The sequence below is a fragment of the Acartia tonsa genome, chromosome 8 (assembly GCF_053477335.1).
Source record: "Acartia tonsa isolate MP-2025a chromosome 8, ASM5347733v1, whole genome shotgun sequence".
Lineage (NCBI taxonomy): Eukaryota > Metazoa > Arthropoda > Copepoda > Calanoida > Acartiidae > Acartia > Acartia tonsa.
Genome location: NC_137267.1, coordinates 14,436,863 through 14,455,736, shown reverse-complemented (window position 1 = coordinate 14,455,736; position 18,874 = coordinate 14,436,863). Strand labels below are relative to the sequence as shown.

Below are 18,874 nucleotides of genomic sequence, written 5' to 3'. Positions count from 1 at the left end.
CTTGACATCTGAAACCTGTTGTCTTAACCAAAAGAGCTAATTTAGCATGAAACATATATATGTTTTCAACAGTCTTATCTTAAATGCCAAAGTATATAATATTGAAAATATATTGTTTCAGTGGTGTGTCTTGAACCACCATCCTTGACATCTGAAACCTGTTGTCTTAACCAAAAGAGCTAATTTAGCAAGAGACATATGTGATTTTTCAACAGTGTTATTTGAAATGCCAAAGAATATAATATTGAAAATAATATTGTTTCAGTGGTGTGTCTTGAACCACCATCCTTGACACCTGAGACCTGTTGCCTTAACCAAAAGAGCTAATTTAGCATGAGACATATGTAGATGTTCAACAGTCTTATTTTAAATGCCAAAGTATATAATATTGAAAATTATTTTATTGAAATAAAATATTTCCCCTTGCCCTCACCTTTCTTTTCCTTCTCTGCATTAACACAGCATTCTTTTTATAAAAACCTACCTCTGTTTATGTTACAACATGTTGTGATGAACACAACATGTTTTCAAAAACATATTTGATGTTGTCTTTTTTTTAAATCTAAAGAGAGAGTGAAATAAAGTGTATGAATTAAAATTTCAGTTTATAAAGGTTAGTAAATTAAATTTTTAAATTGGTTATTAAATCATGCCAATACATTTTAAAGATTCTAAGAAATGTAAAACAAATTTGGGCAAGTATTTTCCAAGAAAATTATCTTATCTTAAAATTTTTTTTCTATATTTTCTATTTATAGGGTGACAACAAAATTGTTCTATAAGATCATAATATGTAACTAGCCAATAGCGAGATAGTTATATCGAGCCAACTCTAGTCAACTATATATATAAATCAAATGGTCATAATTTTGAACAATTTGACTTAATAAGATCCTTTGACTAAATGTTTACACCTAAATAGAATATAAGCGAAAAATGACCCCCTTTTATTTCATTCTTATATTTTGTACTATCCATGACATAATATGACCATACTTAGGACCTTTAATCTTATTTACAAAAAAAATTTAAAGCCTAATTCATAAATCTTTAATTGTAAATACATATCAGATAAAAAAAAAGAAAGATTATGTTCTTAATACTGTAAAAAATATTTAATATATCCAATTCCTTTTATGGAGCTGTTTTCTGTGTTCTCGTTCCATATCATCCTCAGTTATCTTCAAAGTTAACATCGCAGGTATAAGGAACTCCTCCTTTTTTATTACATCAATTAATCATTATAATAAATAAAAATCTTAATGAATGTCTGTTTTATTACCTCCATTATTTATCATAATATACAATTATATATGTCTTTTTGCCTGTCTATCTATCTATATTATCTCTTTCTATCTAACTCTAGAGTTAAAATATCAGGAATAAAGTAACCCTCCATCCATTAATTACATCCATTATGTGATAATCATCTATCTGTCTTTCTGTCTGTCTATCTTTAATCTGTCTATCTATATATCTTGGTTTCAAACAATTTTATGCTTTCTATGTCCTAAATAATATTAGAATGATGTATTTTCCTTTAGAATTTCTGGAGGGGGTGTTTTTAATGCCGTCAATGTTTCATACAAGCTTGGACACTTTTTCCTTACACGTAGGGGTAAGGAATATTTCAATAGCACCAGTCCCACTCGAAATAGCACCTGGAAAGTGAACAAGAATAATATCCAAAAAGTAGCAAAGCAAATAAAATTAAAAACTGCACGAGAAAGAAATAAGTGAGTAAATACCATTTTCTTTCTATAATCTTCTTCTTCAATTAATGCGTAGTAATATCCAGACAGGTAAAAGTTTTAAGTCAATTATAGAGTAGATGCTTATCAATCAGGTGAATCGTTTATGATTTAAATCAAACTCATATAGCACATATATAAACAAGTAAAAACCTTTTTATAGTGCCTAATAAAAAATGACGTCATACAGTACAAATGATTAATGATATGCATATACAAAGACTAAATTACCAATAGCAGGCAAGTATATATATTGACCAATGGTAGGCCAGTATGACGTCATTTTTATAGGCACTACAAACAACTGCAATCTCTACAAGTCAAAACGAATTGCTGGAAGAACATGATATTAAAATATTAAATTGTTTACCTTCACTCCCTCGCAAAAGAACATATCCCATATTCTAAAAAAGAAAAGAAAAAATAACTATAAAGAATTATATTAAGAAATTATGATTTATACGTTTCCAAAAGCGTGTATAATTATATCTATAGTCTGTAAGTAGGACAGAACTAAAACAAAAATTAAATGATAAAAAGAAAAAATACCTAAAGAGACACTCTGTAGAAAGATTTATAGAAAAGCGAGTGAAATAGATAAATTAATAATAAGAAAAATCAACTCAAAATTTTCATTGGTTCCCATAGAGTTCTTAGTTGAGCACAGAGAACACTAAGAATATAAATAAGAAATAAGAAGCTTTGGGGAGAGTTTGCTCAACTTTTGTTTGATTTTTACTTTAGGTCAAATTAGTTTAGGTTACATACCCTTTCCCCTATTTAAACTTTTAAATAAGGGGGAAATTCAGTGCCCCATAGGCACTTTGAGGGAAAGCACTAAATTTTACCTTAATACTGATGGCCATGGAAGACTTCTAGAAAATATACAAAGAAACCATTCAGTCATGTACATTGTGGGAGTTATTTCTTGACTTTTTAAATGGCGATACACCCCGGGGGCTACCTACAAATAATAAATCTATAGATAAAAAGTTAGGTAGCTATTAGTCATGTAATTTGTTGGGGTCATTTTTGACTTTTTAGATGGTGATACACCCCAGGTGCTACCTAGATATAAAAAGTTAGGTAGCTATTTAGTATACAGATATATCTTAAAATTATAGACTTGCAGGGCTACTTTTATTATTTTATTATTCCTAATTTCTTTTAACAAAACGTGTATTTTATAATTGCACAAACAAACTTATTATAGAAGAAACGTGATGTGTAATCATAAAACTTCTAAATTTAAGGTTTTCCATCCGCCCGTGCGTCTAAATAAATTAGTTGTGAATTTAGACTTTATTTAAATAGTTAAGTTCTATTTTATTTGAAAATTTATGGCTTGGGGTTTTAGGCCATATTAAAGCCCCCGCCTAACCTCTACAAATAAAGATAATATAGATGCTAGGGGCGCATTCGCTAGTTACATATCAAATAAGAACTTACCTTTTTAAGAAGACCAAAAAGAATATCCCCATCTAGTTGCAGGGCAGCAAGCTCGTTACTGCAAAGAAAATATTTATTGTCAATTTGACTTTAGTACAGCATTTGAAGCATTAAAAATAATATTTATGGGTTGTTATTATTTACGCAGCTAATTTACAATTAGATTAAATCTCGCTAATATAAAACTCATCTTTTCTTTGTTAATTAACTGATTTTTAAGATTAATACTAGTCGGGCTATCCAACAAAAAAATGGCATATGTAATAACGTATGTCGAAAATCATTACTTTAAATGAAAAATACTCGGCTATTCTTTTGTCATATTGTTAGCTCATTGTGCTGTGCTTTTTCATAAACATACTTGATCTTGTTTTATTGAAAAACCAGTTTAAATGAGAAATATATCCCAAGAAAGACAATTACATAAACCATAAATTCAATCAAAGTTCACTATGGTGTGCTTGTACTTCCACATTTTTAATATTCGCAAAGTGTTTTATTTTTGGAAAATATCCTAAAACCTTTGTCATTTTCAAAGATTAAACTTTTACAAACTCCGCCTATTTTATCAGCAATGTAACCCCAAATAATGCAATCGACCACATTTCATGCCAATTTTATATCCACCCCCACGCCCCCTTCGCTAAAACAGCAACCCAAAATCTCCTTTAACTTCTTTTTTCCTCCTTTAAAAATCTTAAGTTAGATAAGTTCACCCATTTCCTAACAATTAACAAAAAAATTTATAATATAGAATAGTATAAATTTATTGAAAACAGATTGCAAAATATTTTATCTTTAAAATATTATAATTCGCCAAAATAACAATGACGAAAAAACGAATGTAAAGCAGATGAGAAAAGGTAGTTTGTGCTATTGATATAATCTGCGGCAATGATGATTTATAATGTAATACAATGCGGAAATTAATGCACACTGTTCACGTTTCTTAGGTTTAGAACGTACACACATCTTTTCAAATAAATAATTAAACTTCAGAATCAGATTCACATACATACTATGATGATTTCAAAACTAAAAAGTTGATCCAGAAATTTTATTTCATTTTTGGCAACAGTTTTAAACCTAACCTGTAATAACCGGGAATATATCTATCACAGATGGCCACCAGGCACCACAGGGCGTGTTCTGCAGGCATATGCATCAACAGTAGCGCAGCTATAGGAGCCTAGACATAAAGATAGATAGGTAGATAGATACCAGGCACCACAGGGCGTGTTCTGCCGGCATATGCATCAACAGTAGCGCAGCTATAGGAGCCTAGACATATTAATAGATAGATAGATAGATACCAGGCACCACAGGGTGTGTTCTGCCGGCATATGCATCAACAGTAGCGCAGCTATAGGAGCCTAGACATAAAGATAGATAGGTAGATAGATACCAGGCACCACAGGGCGTGTTCTGCAGGCATATGCATCAACAGTAGCGCAGCTATAGGAGCCTAGACATAATAATAGATAGATAGATAGATACCAGGCACCACAGGGCGTGTTCTGCAGGCATATGCATCAACAGTAGCACAGCTATAGGAGCCTAGACATAATAATAGATAGATAGATAGATACCAGGCACCACAGGGCGTGTTCTGCAGGCATATGCATCAACAGTAGCACAGCTATAGGAGCCTAGACATAATAATAGATAGATAGATAGATACTAGGCACAACAGGGCGTGTTCTGGTGACGTATAATTTAAAAGTAGCGCAGATATAGGAGCCTAGATATAAACATAGATAGATAGTTAGATATCGCTATAATTCAATCTTCAACAGTGAGGGGACATTAACCTTTACACAACTTTTAAGGATATTATCTTATTTGTTGGCTAAAACCTTTAGCACTTTTTTGATAGGTTGATTGTCCAAACTTTTAGACAAATAATTAATCTAAATAGTATTATTTTTTTATAATCATTTGTGATGTACATCAATTCATCATGCATTGTCTTATCAATAAAAACCTCTTGGGGCAAAGCCCTTAGAGGCTAGGGGCGAAGCCGCTAGTTAATATAAATAGGATTATTTTTTTATAATCATTTGTGATGTACATCAATTCATCATGCATTGTCTTATCAATAAAGAATTGACACATTATAATTCTCAGCTGAAACCAAGCCGCCTTTAAACCTAATTATTACACTAGCTTAGGCAAAAGTGTAATGTTACAAACATTATTATTAAAGATGCAATGTCTTATTTAGTATATATTTATGTGTATAATACTTGTACCTCTCTAACTGAATAAAGACAATGGGCTTTTTATTACTCTAGTCTCCAAAGTTTTATAATACGTTTTCTTATTCGTTGGCTTGACAACTTTGTGGTTATTACTGAATTTTGATTTTAGGATAAATCAGTTTAGTTTCCAAACGTTTCAAGCACCAGTTGTTATCTATAGAAAGGTTACTTCAATTTATCGGCCATTGTCTTATTCCTTTATATCCCTAGAATAAGGATATACACATAGAACGCCCTTTTTGTGTATGAAGTAACATGACTGAAGACAGATACACAATATTCCCTTGCTTTTTCTCAATACATTTCATAAGTAAAAGGGAACAATAAGTAATACTTTATTTATAGAAAAGTTTAAAAAATATTTCTAGTTTTAGTATTAAACAGTTAAACAGCTCATAGTGCATATAAAAATGACGTCACACAGTACACATGATCAATGATAGGCCAGAATTTTACCATTAGTCAATTAGAATGTATACATGACAATCATTGGTTATTTGTATTGTAGGACGACATTTTTTATAGGCACTATAGAGTGTTTTATTCATAGTTGAGTAGTTGATCAGTCATTGTTGGCGGGTTTGTACTAGTCTGTAAAGGTATAAGTGTGTGGGTAAAGAGTAACGAGTACATTCTTATTATATAGAACAAATTTTATGATAGCATTTAAACTTCTAATTCTAAGGAAAGGCACAACCATTATGTGGGGCTATCTTAACCTAACCAAAAAATCCACATTATGTAAGTTAGTTTGACAAGTGATTCAATCAATAAGAACGTGTAGAATTTTCGCCTTTTTACAATTCATATTTGAAACATTTAAAACCAATTTTCTTTTCTTTTAATCCGTGGTCTTTATTCGGTCGGAACTTTACTGAATATAACCAGATTTCTAGGATTCTTTTATGGTGGTGTGCACATCAAAAGGTTGGAATTAAATCTGCTACTGCTTCAGATTAAAGAAATGAAATGAGTTAGACTTGATACATCTTTGATTGTATGGAAGCAAACTCTATTAAGCCTTTATCATAAGGAAGATGTTTGTTTTAGGTCGTCCTTTTTATAAATCAAAGACATTTACAGTTAAACTGAGTTTTGCTTTCTAATACAGCTTATAAGCAATAATTTGTGATTAATTATGAGTACCAGTAATTTGACAATGACTGATGAATAAATCTCCCCCCCCCCCTTTGTTGATGATCAAAGTCTTTTTTCTACTTCTGGCAGAATCAAATTCATTAAATTTGAGTGTTAGATTTAGTAATAGCTTACAGTTTGAATGTAGGTGTTAACACAAAATTATTTATAATTATAAATGGCTTACTATCTTGCATTGTCATATTTGCAAAATTTCATTTTACTGTTAAGTCTAATGTTTTAGTACTAGCTTTCTACAATTAGATCATTTAAAATGGTGTTCATTTGTGCGGTAGTTTAAAAAAAACTTCCAAGTATACCCCCGCTAATGTTCGTTTTGGTCATTTTTCGGCTCTTTAGCATTTAATTAATTGTAAATTTTTCTCTATTTGTAGAAACACTTCTTTTTCTTTTGATATCTGAAATCTTATTTCAATTGCACAACCAAAATTGCATCCCTTAGTCTTTTTTTAGCAAAATAATTACAACACATTTATGTAAACAGGGACCTTCCAAAAGTAGCTAAATAATAAAAGCATACAAGGAGAAGGAGTTAAATACATACATAGATACATAGGTAGAGTGTAATAGAAAAAGATTGTAAGAGTGAAAGGAAGAGAAAGAGATGAGAGAGAGAGAGAGAGAGAGAGAGAGAGAGAGAGAGAGAGAGAGAGAGAGAGAAAGAGAGAGAGAGAGAGAGAGAGAGAAAGAGAGAGAGAGAGAGAGAGAGAGAGAGAGAGAGAGAGAGAGAGGGAGAGAAAGAGAGAGATTTGGGACAATATGATAGGTACACAGTGTAACAGTGTTGTTATTCAAAAGTTTTTAATATATCGGGAAAGAGCTTTTATAGATATTTCATAAAAAGCTTAGATAAGAATAAACTTTACAAAAGTCATACAAAGTTTTAAAAGGATGGAAAATATGATTCTTTTTAGCAGCGAGGCTGCACCATAAGTGGTTCTTATGTCTGCCCTGCTGTCCTCTAAACTAATTTAATAAAAGGGGTCTTAAAAGACAATAAATTGATGTACATCCTCTTCTATGATGATAAACAAAATTATCCTTGCTGTAGATTAAAATTATTTGTTTTCGAGTTTAGAATTAATCAATCAAAATTCATTAAAAGTACCTGAAGTTTTTTTAGTTAGGAAATAAGATGATTTGTATTGGGTACCAGTGTAAATTACAAAACAATGTTATTCCCTGACTACAATCTTTTTAACTTCATTCTTCCTTAATCTATTCATTGCTCTCTCTCTATCCAGTTTAGCTTAAAATTTCGTTTAGTTTCGATACTATTGGACATAAGAATCCTTTTTTTAAATTAAATTTTATTATTTTCAACAATATTTTTATCAATGCTTTGAATCTTGAAGTTGGATTTGTAAGCTGTATGCCTTTCATATATTATCTTACTATTGGAACTACTATTACATCCATTTTATCGCAGCTTAATTCACGCATTTACCTGAGCCTGGCAGTAGCCAGCCGTTGGATTAAGAACTGTGTAGGCCTTCAGTACATCGTACAGTTGCTGCTGACCCAATCTCTCGTATACCCCACCAAACAGCTCGTGGGTAGGAAAGTTTCTAAAAAAATACGTGAAATTTGCATTTGTGTTGATTTATATTCGAGAAATAATTTGTCTATGTTACGATCAGCTGTTAAATTCATGTCTCTACGCAGCGCTACTACGCTAGCGACACTATGCGGCTGGAATATTTCAATTGTTTTCGATTTTATTGTGATTTCTTTTGGGAGGGTGGTGGTACCCTCCCCAAAAATAGTTATAAACCTTCCTAAGAAGCTACCCTGTTAAAGAGAACCCGATCAGTTCAGCGGTTAGCGAAATCCTTTGGTACAAACACACAGACACACAGGCACACAAACACACAAACAGACAAACAGACAAACAGACATCCTGTTACTTTAGTATAAGGATGTATTTCATTTTACATGTTTTCACACATGTAAACTTTTAACATAACACGGGCTGCAAATAAGAACTATTTATTCTATTCTATTGGACTTGTTCATTCTTTCTCGTCCTTACAACTAATATTGAAGATATATTAAAGAAGAATGAATTGTAGATTGTCAAACCCTAAATAGAAAATTTATTTGCTTACAAAAGAAACAACTCTAACTATATAATTAATCTTGAATACATACTTTTAGAGAAAAATGTCTCTTTGCATAGAAAACAGATAGTGTATTTATCTAAAAATTTATTCATGTCCACAAGTAGTGCAGCAAAAAAAGGCTTCTACTGTTTTTGTGTTTTTATATACATATAATCAAAATTTTATTTCAGTACTAACGGAAACGCCCCTAGAGGCCTATAGGACACTTATGAAAAGTGTGGGAGGGTAGGTCGAGAAAATAAAACCATCCGTGATTATCATCCGTTGTTTTATATTTTTTATGCTGATTTTGGTAAAATATACTTCTGAATAGTCAAATGCTTTACTAAAATTAAAGTGTATATAATTAGAATTTAACTAAATAAGAATTGCAACTGGTAGATTAGAAAAAAACAAGTAATTCATTTTGTTTCATTCTGATGTAAAAACCACTGGCTCTGGCTAACCATTGAACCGATATGGTTCTTCTTTATCCCATTGAAACTTCTTATTGGTCCAGGGAATGTTTATTCCCATATAGGAGTAGGGTTTTAGAGACGAAAAACTAAAATTAGAATTGGAGGATCAATTCTATCACAAGTGGACCTGGAGGCCTCTATTGATTTGATCTAACCGGTTTATTATTAAGAATTGTTTACCTATGAAGATCTTTCTCAATGTCGTCGTCCCAATTACTTCTCACCCGTTTCTGTAATAGTTTCCTGAAAGAAAAATATTAAAATTTTATAATAATCTTTAAAGAAAATGGCAGTGTATGTATATACAAATTTTAGTGAAGGATTAACGGCAGGGCTCGGCATATTTTAACCTTAAAATTCAGCTTGGTGTCTAAACCTGCTTCTAAAGAAATCATCTGTTTTTCAAGAATTTTTTTTGTTACACTAGCGGGTTTGAATTTGAGGCGGAGGCGCGGATTCCGAGCCCTTATTTAAAGTAACGAATTAAAAACTACAACATCTATCAAAAGTCACAAAAGTATCAATTATAGAAAGACTCATTGAAAAACAGGCGCAACTCATTACCATTATAGTAGTAAAGATTATAAGACAAAGGCTGTGCAATCCAAGAGTTGGTTGTCTGGTGTGTGTTTTTGTAACCCAACACAGGACGATTTTGCAGTAAGGTTCTTTTTCTGTCCATTAAGATTTAGCTGAATCAATTTATAGAAGCTTCACGTAGGTTGCTGGATGGTTTTATGCAATTTTATCTTAAAATTTAAGGCTATAAGGCTGTTTTCTCTCCTCTAGATGCTAGTGGCGCAACTGCTAGTACATTAATATGGAAGCAAATGTATTTTAAAAGTAAACCGAATTTGAAAAGTATAAGATGAATGTCTTCCACAGTTGCACTTTACATTTCATTCTAAATATATTTATTGAAAATTACATAATATATTGAAAATAACAATTTTCGGGGCATTCCTTCAAAGTGGCTATGGAACACTGAAATACCCACTCCCCAATTATTTTTAATAGATTTTAAAAATCAAGGTGGATGGGTTTAATTATTACAATATTCACAACCAAACCACTGTCGATTTTGGACAATTGCAGCCGTAATTTGCCAAAAAAAATTCATCTGTATTATCTTTAGGACACTCTATATATAGCCTAAACAACATATAAAACTGACGACCGTTGTTCATTTTTAAGATTGAGGTAGGTACCTTTTCAGAGTTAAAGAGTGGCGTATAAAAACACAAAAATTTACATTAAATATTTAAAATATTTTTACAATGTATCATATCATGTATGTAGGTACATATTTCCATTAACAACGATGACGTATTATAAACTTCACAGTACTATCTACATGGATAAAAAGACAAGTTTTAAGAAAATAAGGTAAATATTTAAGATTCATAATTTTCTCTATTACTGTTAAACTAACAATAGTACAGAATAAAATGTGGCTCGATAGTTGTACAAAAATCAAACGATTAAGGGTGCAACTGAACAAAAATATACGGATATAATAGCAGCTGTTGTTAAGTTTGGGTGTCCAGCTGTCCACAGCTAACTATATATATCCAAAAAGAGCAGCTTAGAAGACGCTTCGAATTGACAGAAAGGCGCGTTTCCATCTTTTTCTTTCCCCTTAAATACTGTAGCATATATTTGTTTATTTATGTATTTTGAAGAATTTTTGACAGATTTTTGCTTCTGCAACGTAATAAAATCTTGAGAAAATGTTGTAAATATTTAGGAGGGTTTAAATTTCAGCAAAATGTTTGTAGTAGGGTTTTTAAAAGCGAAGGGTCGGTCGGTCCGTCCGTACGTCCGTAACGGATAGCTTTTTTCGTTAATTTCGGTGATTCCTTTAGTAATTAGGTACGATTTAGAAAGCGTAGCAACTCTATAATCATCACCAAAATGTCCGTACGTCCATTTTAAACATGTTGATATTTTTACTTTTTTAACAACAAATTTGTATGTGATCTAATCATCCGATTGATCTGATTTTTGGTATATTAATTCCTGGGACAACAAAGTATAATTTATTAAGCAAAGCAACTCTATAATCAAGTCCTAAAAATGTAAGTATGTCCATAAACATTATCCTGAATCAAGCAGTTTTTCAACAAATTACTTACAATTTTGCTTTGACTCTTATACATTTATATTATGATTATTCAGTTATGACACTATACAAGTGTTAATGTCCGTTTGTCCTTCCGTTTCAGTGCTTCACTTTTATGGATGTTGTCATCCTTGTTAAACATTTAAATTCTAGTAAACTTTAATAGCTTAGGAGGAAAAGCATTGCTGCGCATCTAGGGGTTCTGTTTTTGAAAGGGGTTGAGGGGCTAACATAGTCTAAAATTCAAAACATAAATAGCATAGAACCACCCCTGTACTTATATGATAATTCCCTAGAAAGAAAAACTAAAAAAGTACGGTGATTCGTGAGATCTTAACAAACAAAGAACAAATATATAAAATCCATTGTCATATCACTGTTTAAAAAATTGAAATATAAACGCAAAGATCTGATACAGCATTAGACCTGACCGAAAGGAATAAAACATAAAAACATCAAACTTATCTTAAATAGGATAATATACTAGAAATAGATATAACATGAGAGATTTAAACAGACATTAGCTACATTTTTATTGAAAATACAGCAGACATTAGGATTGGATTTAGTATACATTTATCCCATGCATATAGGGATAAGTCAATGGTCAATAAATTTACCTTTACCAATTTGTTGTGTGTTAAACAGTGCCTATGGTAACTTGCAAATATAAGAGAGGAGAATAGTTTAACTACAAATATCCTCTCCCTCCCTGTATACATATATCCATACTTAAGAAACTATTTAGGGTGATTTACTCTTAGTTCTTCAAGGTTTAATGCCTCTCAGCAGGGATCGGCAGCCGCGGCTGCAAGCAACAGATATCTTATTTATTCTGCCAACACATGACAATAATATCTAATAAGTCCAGAATTGCTTATTTCTATAATAAAATTACTAAAACTTTAAATTTAAACTGTAAATTTTTCCGAAACATTCTTCATTCATAGAAATGCAGATTTGGAATTTCTATAATCCATAGAATGGATTTTACTAAAATTGTTAGTGATGGCACTAAACAGACAACGTCTATTACAATATCTATGTAAATAGATAATATAAGTAAGAAGTATTTCACCATAGAGCATTACTTTTGCCTCTCACTTTTCCGCCACCCAAATATTGTTCTGCTTGTTATTATACAATATCATGGTTTAAAATAAACCTTACTTGTAAGCATTTTTGAGGCTAGGATTGTCCATTTGATATTTAGCACCACACAGGTACAGCCAAGCTCGGGATCTTACACTTGGAGGTATACCCTAGATAGATAGATAGATAGATAGATAGATGGATAGATAGATAGATAGATAGATAGATAGATAGATAGATAGATAGATAGATAGATAGATAGATAGATAGATAGATAGATAGATAGATAGATAGATAGATAGATAGATAGATAGATAGATAGATAGATAGATAGATAGATAGATAGATAGATAGATAGATAGATAGATAGATAGATAGATAGATAGATAGATATATAGATAGATAGATATATAGATAGATAGATATATAGATAGATAGATAGATAGATAGATAGATAGATAGATAGATAGATAGATAGATAGATAGATAGATTATTTAGAGAATCATTCATTGTAATTTCTCCCTAAAACTGTCTGAGCTCCAATTATGTCCAATTTAATGCACTAAAAATAACTTCCTAAAATTGTTTCGCTACTTCTATTAAACATGGAGTATTCAATTCTACGTTTGTTTGTCTCTTTTATTTATCTGTTCATTACACTAGTCCCCAAAGTTTTAAAATAACGTTTTCTTTTTCGTTGGCTCAACAACTTTGTGGACTTTTAGATTAGTTGGTTGAGTGTCAAAACTTTTCAATCACTAATTGTAATCTACAGTAGGGGTAATTTTATGTATCATCATTGGAGATACACATAAAATTATCGGTCAGTGTCTTATCCCTTTAAATCCCTGATTCATTAAACTCATTTAAAACTTACCTTTCTACACCTATCCCTTATTTTCTTGTAATTTTTCATCATATAATCATCCCAATCTTCAAGCATTTTTAACCATTTAGTCTCTCTTCGCCTAAAATAATAGTTTTTAAATTACAATTTAATTTAAATAAGAATTTATGTATGATTATTAAAAAAGATTTATTAAACTTTGAATGCTATACTAAGGTTTTGTATTAACAAGGAAGAACATAAACTTATGAATGATCTAGCGGCCAAATTCAGTAATAAAGCAGATGTTCAGTGTTATAAAAAATAAAATATAAAACTAGCCATTAAAAACGAAACATTTTCACATAGATTATGTATTGGTCTTTCAAAGCATGACCGACAAACTGGCGAGCCAAGTAAATCATATTTTGGATGATCATTGAAAACGGGATTCTCCACGAAAAATAATGTAAGTCTAAAATACCAGATGATTGATTGTTGTTTCCCTTATTCTGCTCCTTATAAACGGACAGTTTTATTAATATTTAAAGTTTAATTGCATTAGTTGTCCGTATGGGTATCGAGACAATCATTTTAACTACGTTTCTGTTGACAACTTTTAAATATTCATGCATGGAAAATGTAGTTTAAACGGTTTAATTCTTCAGCAACTGCGCAATTGTAGTGGACGGCTGGCAGCGGTAAACTGAAGTCCTGCAGCCAAAGTAAATGTCTGAACCAATTACTAAACTTTAAAATATCTCCACATAGTAATCAGTCACTTTTCTTACGGTGTAGCTGATAAAGAATAATTTTAGTTAACACGCAGAGCACGAATTTATCCTTTTATTAGATTAGCTGCGCTGGCAAAAATGCTTAAATATGAAAAGAAACTTAATTCTCAAGTCTTAATATCATTCCTATGCCTATTGACATAAAAACTGAAAATAATCAATTTTGCATTAAAATGCATTTTTGTTGGAAAGTTGAAAAGATTTTTTTATACACGTAGCATCTATAGAATTATTCCTAAAATGTGTTTTAATGCAATTAGTATTTGTATGCTACTCTGGGGGAGGGCAGGGGATAAATTGGTTTTCTTCGACTATAAGTTAATTGGGCGAAAGAAATAGTTAAACGAAGTTCTAAATTTTAAAAGGGCGTAAATACTCTTTATTGAGCATCTTAAGATGTAGTTTAGAAACTGATCAACAATATATGTATAAGCAATAATGCAAAAAATAACCACATCAGCTTAGTTGGCCAATGCTGCAGCCGCTGCCACTAGTAAACAACATACAACTGCAGCTAAGTCATAAATTTGCAATCGCAGGAAATCACTACATAGATGCCTATTTTCTATCTTTTCTATATCAAACTCAAGTTAAATATGTATATATTTCTTAGTTGTCTTTTCTTTTGTTATGAATATTTTTATTCTTGTTTACTAAAGTTGCAACTGTGTAGGTAGGTAAGGTAGGCTTCTGGGTGCTAGTTCAATATTTGCATATTAGAGATAACTTTAGAATCACTATGCAATTGTATAGTATTAAAATCATTTCTAAGATTTGTATTTATTTTGGTCCATTCAGGCGGTCAAAGGGGCCAACCAAATTACAAGTAAATATATTCAAATCCTTGAAAAACTGAATATATATTTTCCAGATAGGAAAAATATTTTTTAAGCTGATTTTTAATTTACCTGACATAAAAGTAATAGGTTGTCTGTGTGTTTCTGTCTATGTGTCTATCTGTATGTCTGTCAGTATGTGTCTAAGAATTTTATTTTCTTTTATTTTAAAACATGTGATAATCCTTTTTCTATTTTCTTATTATATTTGCCCTACTTTAAAATTCAAGTTTGCAAGTGCAAGTGAAACAAGGATGACAACATCCATAAAAGCGAAGCACTGAAACGGTAGGACAAACGGACATTAACACTTGTATAGTATCTGAACTGAAAAATCGGAACATAAATGTATAAATGTCGAATCAAAATTGTAGGTAAATTTGTTGAAAAACTGCTTAAAAACAGGATAATGTTTATGGACATACTTACATTTTTGGACTTGATTATAGAGTTGCTTCGCTTATAATATTGTTCCTTGTTGTCCCAGGAATCAGTATACCAAAAATCAGATCAAACGGATAATTAAAACACTTGAAAATTTGTTGTTAAAAAAGTAGAAAAATCAACATGTTTAAAATGGACGTACGGACATTCTGGTAATGATTATAGAGTTGCTACGCTTTCTAAATCGTACCCAACTACTACAGGAATCATCATGCAAAGTTTGAAATCGATAGGACAATTCTAACATGCCTAAATTAACGAATAAAAGATATCTATCTCGGACGGACGTACGGACGTACGGACGGACGGACCGACCCTAATTATAGAAAAGCTTCACTTTTAAAAAAGAAATCAAACTTTCAGTATTTTTCTGATTATAGAGCGTGCAAATTTACCAAGGACAATTTTGTCCATAGAAAAAACAGCAAGGAACAAAAAATACTAAAAAGATATTAATAATATAATATTTATACTAGCAGCTAAGAATGGGTAAGGACAATAGTCGACCGTCCACTTAAACTTGATTTGAGAAAGACTAAACTACATAACTTTTGTGTCACTTTTGAGGAAGACGATTCCTGTGACTTCATATACATTTAAGAAAAGAAAAAGGGAAGGGTGGAAGAAAATCTCTTCAAAAGAGATGGGAGAAAAGAGAATCGTCTTCCTCAAAAGTGACACAAAAGTTTAATATTTTTCCTTAATTCAAAAAAAAAATTAAAAGAATTTTTTTAATGAATATTATCCCTTAACCCTCCTCTCCCCACTGAACGTCACTGTGGTTGGTTGCATTATAGCATTACTAGCGGCTACTCCCCTAGAGGCACTTGAAGGGAGGGAGGCCCGAGGGGGGGTGTTTGATTTCGGAAACCTATTATCTTTGGATTTTAGATTTAAAAAGAAAAAGTAAACCAATTATTTTGGGGGAGTGGGACTATTTTTGTGACAACCATCACAGGACCAGTAAGTATATTCCCTGGAAAGTAGATCCCAATCGGTTTTATATTTACTGAGGTCTTAATTTACAGACATAAAGACGGGCAAACAGACAGATAGACATCGTTCTACTTTGTATTATAGAAAACACTGTAGACAAAAAATCAACTTTTTGACGAAATTCATTACCTTAGCAGATCTATGTCGACAACTTCTTCTCCTTCTCTGTCATCTTTATCCTCAATGGTAGCTTCAGAATGGATAAATCCGAACTTATCCACCACACTAGAAACTACGCTGTCTTCCATACCCTAGGATATAAATATATATATAGAAGATAGACATCTACATTGATAATAAATGTATAAGTATAGATGTATAACTCAGACAACTACCTGGCCAAAGTGGGAGGAGGGGGGGGGGGGGGGGGACTTTTTCGTCTTCTATCACATTGCTTTCTGCTCTTTTGTAGCGACTTGACTATGTTAATATTTCACGCACTATTGGCTGATATTCAAAGACCCATTGAAAGTCGGCATATGGTCCCCACCCTGTGGGTAAGTTACATATAGCTGCATGATATGTCAGCAAAGGTGTCGATAAACTTACAGACAATGGCCGTGTAATCAAAGGGTTTATTAAACACAATTTGGCAAAAAATGTTTAAAGTAATAGCCTAAATTAAATATTCCCTTAATGCCTGGTTAAGGTAAAGATAGAGAGATACATATAGTCATTGACAAGGAAAAGGAAGGAATTATTATTTGGCGTTGTTTTATGCTGTAACAAAACGAAGTATCCATTTTAGGTAATCCTGTATTAAAAACTACTTAGTTTTCGTCTGTTAAGATCTCCCTGAACCGATGAAGTTCTCTATTTAAGGAATATTCACATAGATGCCCGAATGGATTTAGGCTATTTTTTTTTGAATTTGTGTCTTGGGATGGAATTAGGTTATTTTTTGACTATTACAAAACCACTAGATGCTATGGACACAGCTGATAGTAAGTATTATATTACCTGCGCTATTTAGATGATAATATTATTATTTTTTTGTATGGATACACCAAGATTAATTTGTGTATGTGTACAAGTGCGGTGCAACATGACATTATTTACACCAGAAATATACGGATAGATCAATTAACGCATATGATCTGCCTATGGTAGGTTAAAAATAACCTTTAGAAGCACAAGCCCTCCAATGATCCCAAAATAACTTTTATAGACGACCAAACATTAGATAATCATTCTCTAATAATCATTTATTATTTAAATGTAGCTGGCTAAAATAACCATCCCTTCTCTCCACTCCCTCTATCCTATCCCTTCCTCTCCTATCGGATAAACGAACTGGCAAATAAAAACAATTTATCTGTCAAGAATAAAACCTATTATGGACAAATATATGGACCAAATAAAAAATTAATATTAATTATTATAGGTAGAGAAGAGTTGCACATCAAAATAAAATCGACGTTATCCCTTCCTCCCTAAAAATATTAGGAATTCCTAACACATTTACAATACACTTTTATATTACACTATTGTCACGGGTTCAGGGATATGTCTATTGATTAATTTTACTACTCTATATTTCTACTCATAATACAAAGTAAAACTATATCTATCTGTCCGTCTGAAGCTTATTGTTATATGTTGATTGGGTTAAATATAATAGCAGTATTCAAACTTTTCTCTGTTAACAAAAAAGGGCAATTTGGTTTATCATCATTGGGGATGTATATAAAATTATCGACCATTGTCTTATCCCTTCAGATGCCTGTAAATACTAAACTTTTAAAGTAGAGCAATGAAAAAAGAAAGAGAGATTTTGTGTATTAGTAGCGCAGCAATAATATAAACTAACGATACTATTATAGTGTAATCTATAATACAAAGTAGAACGATGTCTCTTTGTGTGTTTGTATGTCTGTTTGTTTGTAGCGAAGGATCTCGATAACCGCTGAACCGATCGGGTTCTCCTGTATAGTGTACCCTATTAATTCATGATATAAAATAAAAATGATATAATATAAGCAGACATCAAAAAAAGAAAAAATGTATTTATAAAATTAGATGTAATTTCTGATTTGAAATAAGTATAAACAAATTATATAAATTGAAATTAATAGATGTAAGTTTTGGATAATTTATGAAACTAATCCCTTTTGCAAGTTCTAAAAAGGTGCACTTTCTTTATACAGGTTTATCGGTGTGTCTATGATAATTTAGTTTAAAAACTTATATTCTGGTGTAAGAATTGATGTAAATACATACCAAATTAGGATAAACAAACCTTGGGTATAGTCACTTTCGTGACAACGCCTCTTAAGGGACGTTTCGTCAAATTTTTAGCCCGTTTTAGGCGTTGTCACGAAAAGGACTATTTAGATTAAATTTTAGAAAAGTAACTTTGTACCATCCAATCAAATTTTTGTTAAATGATACAAAGTTTTTAAGCCAACTAATAATATTTTGTGCCACAAATCGAGCCAAACGCTAGCTAGACCTCCAGAAAATAGAGGCTGCATAGAATGGTGCCTTACTTGTTCATTTAAAATCTAATTAATATATTAAATTAATTTCAAATTATATAATTTAAAAAATGAATTCGCCAATT

At 31.5% G+C, this 18,874-nt stretch overlaps 1 protein-coding gene across 3 annotated transcripts in view; it reads right to left on the bottom strand.

Annotated features, from left to right (window-relative positions):
- wkd (TBC1 domain family member whacked) overlaps window positions 1–18,874 on the bottom strand; it is a 111,654-nt gene that overhangs the window by 6,673 nt on the left and 86,107 nt on the right. For all 3 annotated transcript variants that reach the window (XM_080169172.1, XM_080169174.1, XM_080169173.1), the window contains exons 4-14: window positions 16,441–16,562; window positions 13,293–13,383; window positions 12,493–12,584; window positions 9,381–9,443; window positions 8,067–8,187; window positions 4,292–4,389; window positions 3,201–3,258; window positions 2,600–2,715; window positions 2,122–2,155; window positions 1,543–1,661; window positions 1,134–1,221 (exon numbers count right to left, since the gene is read on the bottom strand). In XM_080169172.1, coding sequence (XP_080025298.1) covers window positions 1,134–1,221; window positions 1,543–1,661; window positions 2,122–2,155; window positions 2,600–2,715; window positions 3,201–3,258; window positions 4,292–4,389; window positions 8,067–8,187; window positions 9,381–9,443; window positions 12,493–12,584; window positions 13,293–13,383; window positions 16,441–16,562 — 1,002 coding nt within the window. The remainder of the gene's footprint in view (window positions 1–1,133; window positions 1,222–1,542; window positions 1,662–2,121; window positions 2,156–2,599; window positions 2,716–3,200; window positions 3,259–4,291; window positions 4,390–8,066; window positions 8,188–9,380; window positions 9,444–12,492; window positions 12,585–13,292; window positions 13,384–16,440; window positions 16,563–18,874) is intronic.